General features: G+C 43.1%; 1 protein-coding gene across 2 annotated transcripts; it reads right to left on the minus strand.

The window, feature by feature from the left end:
• Positions 1–425: 425 nt before the first annotated feature.
• On the minus strand, positions 426–5,064 carry LOC311231253 (uncharacterized protein). 2 transcript variants are annotated; one of them, XM_084317804.1, is made up of 6 exons: positions 4,149–5,064; positions 3,677–3,703; positions 1,918–3,189; positions 1,735–1,794; positions 1,459–1,533; positions 426–750 (listed from the first exon to the last, which is right to left on the minus strand). In XM_084317804.1, exon 3 carries the CDS (start codon positions 3,184–3,186, stop codon positions 2,179–2,181), a length of 1,008 nt encoding a protein of 335 aa, XP_084173930.1. In that variant the 5' UTR covers positions 3,187–3,189; positions 3,677–3,703; positions 4,149–5,064; the 3' UTR covers positions 426–750; positions 1,459–1,533; positions 1,735–1,794; positions 1,918–2,178. The 2 variants fall into 2 exon arrangements, with proteins under 2 accessions (XP_084173930.1, XP_084173931.1); XM_084317805.1 differs by having other exon boundaries at positions 3,677–3,700; positions 4,149–4,193.
• Positions 5,065–9,413: the final 4,349 nt, after the last annotated feature.

Raw genomic sequence — 9,413 nt, forward strand, 5'->3', positions numbered from 1 at the left:
CCATTTTAGTTCCCTTTAGACAACAAACATAATGCTAATGATGCACTTTAATTATGATAATTAGGTGGCCATTCACGGTCACTGTACTGAGGTGACGTGAGGGCGCATTCATAGTTTAACGCTCCTGTGTTCAGATCGCATTTTCATCAACTTTTACCGACCTGCTGACCTGTGAACTGTGAAAAAAGGTCTTGGAAAATGGAGTTCTTTTGTTTGAACCTGTTTTCATCCTTTAAAATCAATGCTGCCATCTACTGTCAGCTGGAAGGTAGTGTCGTTTGTCTACCATCTCATCTCAGGAGCAAACAACATCCCCATTTTATTTGTCTAACAAACAAAATATTAATCACAATCACTTGTCACATTAACATTTGTGAGTACATGTGTTTTCAACAAAAATATGACAAATTTAACACAACAGCCAGCACTTCATAAAATTTTATAAACATTATATAAAAAATACAATAAACATAACTTAGAACAATAACTATTTACAGCACACCATACATATTTATAAATTTTTTCATTCGCTCACTCATTCATACACTCATTCATCCAAACACCAGTAACACCAGAAACTAGCATCTTCGTCCTCCTCCTCCTCCCACTGGACACACATGGTGTGGAACCATTTGTGACAGTTGTCACACTGGACCCACGACACCAAACCCTCAGAGTCCACAGGGGGGTTCGCCTTTTTACACCGGCCACACCGCCAGATCCCCAGCTTCTGCCTCTTGGTGGTGTGACCTGCAGTTAAAAAGAAATTTATTATTATGACGCTGCTTGATTACAATATACCAAGGTCCAATAATAAGTAAGGGATAATGTATAGCTACGAGGTCATTGTCGCAAAATAACTGACCGACACGGAGTTTAAAATACCGAGGCGCAGCGCTGAGGTGTTTTAAACGTCAGTGAAGGTCAATTATTTTGCGACAATGATCGAGTAAAGCTATACATTATCCCGCTTATTACATGGCTAACTTACTAACAATATACCTAATTCATCGACAAGACTAGATCAAATGAAGACGCAGTTGTTCTGTGGCTCTGTCAGCCCAAATAAAGTGATTATTATTATCGGCAGCCGGCAGGTCTCTGGTCTGATTGCATGACTGAGTGCAGCTGTGCATATGCTGAGCAGCACTGATACAGTGTTGTAGTGGGCTTGATTGCGAACAGCTGCGCACAGCGGTCATTATTGTCCCACAGCGGTCATTATTGTGTGATAACGGACCTCTGACACGGGCTATTGACCAATCACAAGCAAGCATTTCGGCGAATGTGAAAACGCCATGTAATAAATATGAATAACTATCTATATAGTACTTTTCACACATGGACCACAGTTCAAAGTGCCCCACAGCAATTTGTATAAAATCAGCAAATTTTTTACAAAATAAATAACAATTCATAAGTTTGCCCTGACAAACTCAAAAAACATAAGTAACATGCCGATGGGTGTCGTGGGTCTGGCGTGGGAGGAGGAGGAGGATGTCGATGCTCCTGTTGGTCCAGGAATACAGGAGGCTGCAGACACAAAAAGGGAGCACCACTCAAAAAAATTATTTTGTTTGGTTTGGTAAATATTGCGCTATGAACAGTCTATCAGTGTACTGTGTGTGTGTGTAGGCCGTAGGGGCAGGTACAATAAGAGTTTTTCTTCCTGTTCCTTTTGGCCATGGACATTTGTAGATCGTGTTTTTTTCACAGTTGTTTGAAAAAGCTTACGGTGGGAGGGAGAGGAAGTTGGCTGGGACACCCGGTGGGACTGCGGTGGGACTGCCGGCTCTGAGAAAATGGTTAAGAAACAATAAAACATGATTATTTATTCATAAAAAAATTTATACTTTTTTGCTAACTGAGAATGTTGTCTCCCAAATAACTGTTAAAAGAAAACAAATAAATAAATACCATCCATTATGGCTGTTGGGGAGGAAGAGGTGGAGGGGTGGTGATCTTCCCCTCTCAAAGCAGGCAGGCGAGTGCTGGTGTGGAGGCTAGAGGCGGGCAGCAGACTGTGGGAGGCAGAAGAGGGGGGCATGGAGGCTGAGGCTGAGGGACCGGCGATGGAAAGACCGGAGCTGGTGGTGGGAGCGGCCCCGGGGGACACTCCTCTTCTGCGGCTGGGGAGAGAGCCACCACGCGGGGTACGGGAGGAGGTTGTGGGAGTCCTTAGAAATCTGCCTTCAAGGGTGCAAAGAAACTCACATCCAGAGGCTGAAGGATGTGAGAGGTGTGTGGCGGTAGGCACAGGAGAATGACCCTCTCCCTCTGTGCCGTCCGGACCAGCTCTGGATCCAGGTGGGACTGGTGACCGTCCATCACAAGCAGCAGCGGGCGCTCCTCCGTGGCATACTTCAGGAAGTGGTCGGTGAACCACTTCCTAAAAAGCTCTGAGTCAATGTACCCCGCTGGCGACTTCCCGTAGAGGGCATTGGGGACTCCCTCCCTATTGTAGGGCCCTCCTGGGTAGCCCCCCTTATAAATAATAAAAGGGGGGACGTCCTCCCCAGCCGCGTTGAGGCAGGCCAGGACCGTGATGTGTTCCCTGGTTCCCTGGGCCTGCCTGTAGGCGTGCTTCGTCCCACGGGGCACAACGACCTTCCTCCGGTTGGAGTCCATCTGAAACCCCGTCTCGTCACAGTTGTAAATATGACGGGGTTTCTCCCTCAGCCCGTGCTCCTCCATGGTGCTGGTGAGGAGCTTGAAGTATTCTTCTATGGCCCCCCTCTTAGCGCAGGCTGCCCTCCCACGGTCAATGGTGTCCGGGATCCGGATCGTGAGGCGATGGTGTTGCCTCTCCCTAAAATTGATCCACCACCCCTGGCCAAGGGATGTTTTTAGGTTCCCTGGGTGACGGAGGTTATAGATGGCCAGGGCGTGGGCCAGGACCTGCGACCTCGTCAGCGGAAACCCATAACTGGCAGAGTACAAGCAGTACTCCACCAGGGAACTCTCATCTTCAGGGGTCAGATAGGTGCCCCGGCCGATGTTGCAGGCCAGAGACACCTTTCCGCTGAGTCGGTCGATCAGGCTGGACTTAGGGACCTCGAACAACGTGGCTGCCCGCCTCGCACTCCACCTGCCTGCTCTGACCTCTGCAATGGCCTGATCCATGGCCTCCTGGGTCCACAGACGCACCTTCCTCTCCCTCTTCCGCATTTGCCGGATATTAGGCATGCTCTGCAAACACACAAAAATATTTTAAACAAGAAAGTAAAATAATATGAACTTTATTATTATTGTACGACTGACGAGTTTATTTTATTTGATTTATTTAGCACATTATTTAAAAAAAACAGTGCTAGGAGGGAACTTATGTGAGTGATTTATGATGAAATTAAATTAGATTTGAATTGTTTTTTTGAATATGGATAAGGAGGTTGTTGACCTCAATGATGAATTTAGTTTATTGCTATGGTTTGTTGGATATGAGTGAAATTCTGATGAAAAGATGCAGAACAATGGAAGGTATCAAGAACATCTTGCCTTTTGTTAATGAACTTGAATATGAATGAGCATGAAACCAAAATGATTATGCTGAAATATTACCAGACATGCAAACACACACACAACCTTACCTTCACCCAGTTCAGCATGGCAGCCTCACACACACACACACACACCTCCATTCACCTGTAGAGAAACAAACAAGCACACACAAACCTACCGTGTCTGCTGTCTGACTTTGTCACTGCTTCAGATGTTTTTTTATACAGAGATTGAGAGAGAGAGAGAGAGAGAGAGAGAAAACCAGTTCATTATTTTCCCCGCGAAAATTATTGTTCTCCCTTCGATTATTTTCGCGCAACCTCAGTTCATCACTCGTTCAGACAAACTTAGATCTCTTATTAAGATTACAAATGTACAACACATTTCGTCGGACAAAACACTGGCTATATATGCTAGCAACATAACCAAACAATCTGACTTCATCTTGGGGCGAGTGGGAGTTCGTGTTTAAGCAACAGGAAGCTACTTTTACTTGGAAATCAGCGTCGCCCCGAACACATTCGAACAATTATAACGTTGCAGTGGTACAAACGTTCACATCTAGTAGTCTTTAGATGACTAAATATAGATGAATACTCATGAAATTTGATATATATACTCTAAAATAAGTATGATTTCATATCACCTACCTTTCGACGTGAAAATCTGGTGGGGCTGTGAGGAAAGATCCAGAATGCCGCGCAAGATGGGGCGTGACCGAAGTTGGGTTTGGGCGTTCCCAGATAAAGAGGGTGACCGGGATTGGTTTACGTTCCGTTAACTAAATAAACTGAGTTTGTTGCAGAGCATTAGAATGCTGGTATAATGATCCTTCCTTTGTTTAGTTTCCTTGGTATATGGCAATGGAAGAGACAACGGTTGCTATGTGTTGATATGAGAAATAATTAGCTGTCTTATTACTGGATCTTGTAAACAAGTCACAGTAGAACATTTTCCAGTTTTTTGTCTACTCTACTACTGCACAGAAATTAGGCATTTTCTTTAGAAAGTGGTTACCAGTGGTTACAGGCAGCAATACTGGAAGAAAGCGAACTACACAAATATTCTGTGCAAGGCCTCTATAGGCTCTATAGAAGGTTTCAACTTGACAAGATAAACGTTCTAAATGGACCCACGTTTATTTCCTGTTGTAATGTTTACTACTACAGTAGTTGACGGGAAATACACTAGGGTCCAAACTGTTCTCTAGCAACGGAATTCCAGTGAAACCGTCTATTGTGCCATATTCCCTAATGTGCGGTATGTCTTAATTGTGGGTCTAGAACTTAAGGACAGATACATGGTGTGGTCAAAATAAAGGCTTGCCACAGAGAGGGTTCTGATGGTTCTGTACTGCTGTGGGTTGACTGGCATGGATTCAGTCAAATCATCCTTAAGAATGGTGAGACAAATTCTAATCACTGCTACCTTGACAATTCGGATGGATTACCTTCATCCATGGTGTATTATTTTTAATGGTAATGGTGTGTCTTGCCCCAATCAACCGAGTGACGAGGGACTTATGAATAACCAAATATAATCCCCAACAGTATCTGATAGAGCCACTATAAACATGGAGTGCCTCAAAGTCATTACAGTAGGACTAGAGTAGTATTATTCATAGCTGTGGACTTGAGTCACATGTCGCATGACTATTGACTTGGACTCGAGTCACATGACTTGGGCCAGAGTCGGACAAAAATTTGATGCCTTCAGACTCGACAAAATCATAAAATACTTGCAATTCCACTTGTCTTTAACACCAGTGACTCGTGATTTCACTCAGACTTGAGCCTTATGACCTGAAAGACTTGATACTCTCCCCAAGGCCAAAAAAATAAAGGTTATGCCAAAGTGTAAAGCGAATCAACTTAATTTCTCTGATTACAGTTCCACTTTGGACAAATCCGTCAAGTTGAGTGAGCAGAGAAGGAAGTTGTGTGTCCATGCAGAATCATCTAGATTTAATAAACTACTAACTATTACTCTGTTGGCTTTAACATTTTGAAATAGCATTACATTTGTTTTTGTTTTATTTTGACCTACTTTTTCTCCTTTTTTCTGTGATTTTCTCCTATCCCAATTTTCCTCTCGTGCCAATTCTCCCTTCCCTGTCCTGATCGTTGCTCGCATGTGCCCCCCACTGGCCGGTCGTAGGGAGGATAGAAGCCCATCACATGTCCCCTCCGATACATGTGGAGGCAGCCAGTCACTTATTTTCACCTGCCAGCGTGGACTCTCATTGGCGAGGTGTAACATGTGGGAGGCTCACACTGCCCCCGCCATTTCCTGTCTTTGCTCTGCAGGCGCCCTGACCGACCTGTAGGAGTCGCTGTTTACAACGACCAGACTACCACCCATGGACTCCCCTCCCGCTGACTCTGCCAATTGAGTCAGTATGATGGCCAGCCCAAGCCGGAGGCAACGCTGACAGCCCGATTCGATACCGGTGTCTCTTGCGTTGGTGACGAGCGCAATGTTCACTGCGCCACCCAACTTGTTTAGGACTCAACCCAAATTTTCACACTTGTGATTTGCTTGAGACTTACCTGTCTTGACTTGTGACTTGAGCGTAAAGACTTGCAAAACAATGACGGCCCCGCCTCTTGTGTTAGTAGCATAATTAACGGTAATGTAAGCATTGGATTCATCCTCAAGGAGTTAAGTGGACCAAAACTATTGCAGTAAAAGCAGCTTCCACCATTACAAAACCACCATCACTAGGGGTGTTCATGTTATTATTATTAGGCGCTTGGAAGGAGCCCTTCTATAACCACCACACCCTGTGGAATTATTTGTCTGTGGTTGTTTAATTTGTACATGCGTTTGTTTGTTCGCTCAGTCCTTCTTAAGTCACCACAGTTGGCCAAAATTCATCATCCACACACTCGACAACGCCCCCCCAGCACCTATAAAGTGCTGCTACCTAATGCACTTGTTTTTGACCATACCCTGTATAACAAAATCATCACTGCCGGACCTGAGCTTCTGTCTACTGCCTCCTCTTGTATGGATTTTTTTTGTTTTCACTTTAGATTTATATGCGTGGTTTCTTCATCATTTAATAAAGTCTATGTATATCCATCTGATCACCTGTCTGTTCTTTATTCTGATTTTGAGAATATAATTTAACGTACTGATAATTTAACGGTCTTGCTGCAGCTCTGACTGCATCACATTATTTTACTCAACTTTATGTATTTTTGTCAATCTAATTCCGGTCCAAATATAAATGCCATAGCAGCAAACGGCCTCCAGGTTATGCTAAGTTGTTCTGCCTCCAGGTGCTTCTAAGAATAGCCTACGTAACTTCTAAGAATAGCCCACGTAGCTGCTGTCTTTACGTAACCAGGTTAAAGTGCTGCCCTGGGTTCTCGTTTTCTGCCATATAATCTTTCATCACCACTTCATTTTCTATTGGAACCTCAAACTGAACGGGATTCTATATTGTCTCAGCACCTGTCAGCAGCATTGGTATGCATTTGACCAGTTAAAGGGGCACTTCACCAAAAAAAACTAAACAATGCTGGTATATTTTGCACATAATTTCGCACACATCCAAAAGCTCTAAACTGTTTTGCACACACGGGGGCGACTGTGGCTCAGGAGGTAGAGCAGTCATCTGGGCCCAGGAGTTATTTTGGGTAGTTGAAAACCAAAACCACTTTGATATCAGATCAGGAAATAAAATCCAAGCTTTAATCTGGATCAAATCTTCAAAACTGGTAGTTCAAACCGACAACACAGGATTGGGATCAGTTTGATCCCCAAAAACTGGATTATCTTGATCCCACCAGAGGGGGATTACCAGTGGATTAAATAAAATGGCAAAGTTTGTTAACTGAAATAATACACAATGTTTTACCTTCATGGCAAATCAATATAAATGTAAATTTTTTGGTCACATTTGTGGTGGCCTATTTTGTTTTCAACCAAATGTTGATGACATAAATGTTTATGCTCATAAAAGTATCACAACAAAGATTGTCAATCACAAATTAAAAAAGTCCATCTGTCAAACTGAAACCTCACTTAGAATGCAGCTCCTCAAAGCACACCTGGATGATCCAGCTGCCTTTGAATGAATGTTTTTTTTGTTGTTACCCTAGTGAGAGTATTTTCTTTTTAATTACAATTCCATTATGATTTTATGTCCTTTATGTATTTAACAATATAATTAGACATTATAGATGTCTCTGCAATGTGGTCTCTTGTCTTCCTTGTATTCTTTTTCATATCCACTAGATGGAGATCGGTAGGTACCGTTAAAGCACTGATATTCAGGATCTAATAATCTTGAAAAATCGGAATCTGGATCAGGGTGATCCTATCCTCGATTGCTTTGAAATACCGGGACAAAATCTGGCAGAGTTGTCTGATCCTGGGCCCTCATTCATCAACGTGTCTTACGCACAGATTTGTGCTTAACCTGTGCGTACGATCATTTCTAAGCAAAGAGTGGGATTCATCAATTTCAACTTGAACTTGACTCTGCTTATATTTACGCACAGCTCGGAGCACACTTAGCTGACGCCCAGTGGTAGAACATCGTTACTACGGCATAAGCGCTCCTCAGTTCTGCATTAGTTTCAAGGCGGAAATAAGCTTCTGTGCATTAGTTTCAACACTGGCGTGTTCAACTTCTGTATGACCCGTAATTCATTATAGTTCATTGTAAAATAGCGACAGTAGTGTGTAATTATAACGGGCTCATGCGGGAACAAGAGGTTGCTTGCTTGTTTGGCACGGGGGGCAGAAGCAGAACGCACCTCCAAACGCGATTAAATATTGTTTCAAATAAAAAGCGACATACTATTATTTTGTGTCATGTTTCCAAATAAGATTGGCCACAACGGAATGCTTTCTACTTCAATTTGTTGATTAGAATAGATTACCTCGCTCCGTTGAAACTTCACTGAGCTCAGCACACAGACATGATGGAATTCAAGTTCATGTATTGAAAGGCAGGCTACATCATACATGGCAGTGATATTCATTGTTCTTGTGCTCTCGTATTATTGTTTATATAGGCTACCCAATACTGACATCAAAATAGATTGTATGCTTCTAGAAATCATATGCAGCAGGTAGAAAATTGACGGAAAATCCGTCGCGATTTGGAATAAAATTGAGGAGAACTTTAATCCCTGGGTATTAATCAAACAAAACGGAAAAAGGCAGTCATATTCCAGCACGGTCTTTATTAGTGTTTGCGCTGCCCAGGCAGCAATGGTTAATAGATATCATATCCGACATCACCGTACGTGTAGACGTCTGTCAACTAAGTTAGTTTACTGTATGCAGGCTTCGCAGGGCTGTGTGTTATATATGCGCAAGTTACTGTTGCATAATGTAGGCTATGATGGCTGCTATTATATGTAATTCATATAGGCTACCTAATAGTATATGATTTTTAGAGGCATCTATTTTGTTGTCGGTAATACCGACAACAAAATAGATGCCTCTAAAAATCATATTATAGCCAATCGAACACAACTAATAAAGGCATTCATATTACAGCACGGTTATAATGACACACAACCAACGCCAAACAGTGGTCAACGAACGGTCTTTATTAGTGTTTTGAGCTGTCCAGGCAGAATTGCAGCAATGGTCTTAGGGAGCCGTTGATATCTGACATCACCGTGTACAAGTCAGCCTTTTATTTATCCCATAACACGCGTTGTGTCTTCTTGGTTCGACAGCGCCTCAGTGAATAATCTCCTGTGGAGTTTCTCAGAGTTCCGCTCGGGTCAGTCCATTATTTCACATCCCAAGGGGGGTGTTTCATGACCATAATATATGGATAATCATGCACGCGCATTGACGGTAGAACAAAGTGGTATTTATCAACACGGGGGAGCATAGGACCTGTGTACGCACGGTTGATGAATCCCAATATTTCCGTGCGTACA

The sequence above is a fragment of the Notolepis coatsorum genome (assembly GCF_963971535.1).
Source record: "Notolepis coatsorum genome assembly, chromosome: 6".
Taxonomy (NCBI): domain Eukaryota; kingdom Metazoa; phylum Chordata; class Actinopteri; order Aulopiformes; family Paralepididae; genus Notolepis; species Notolepis coatsorum.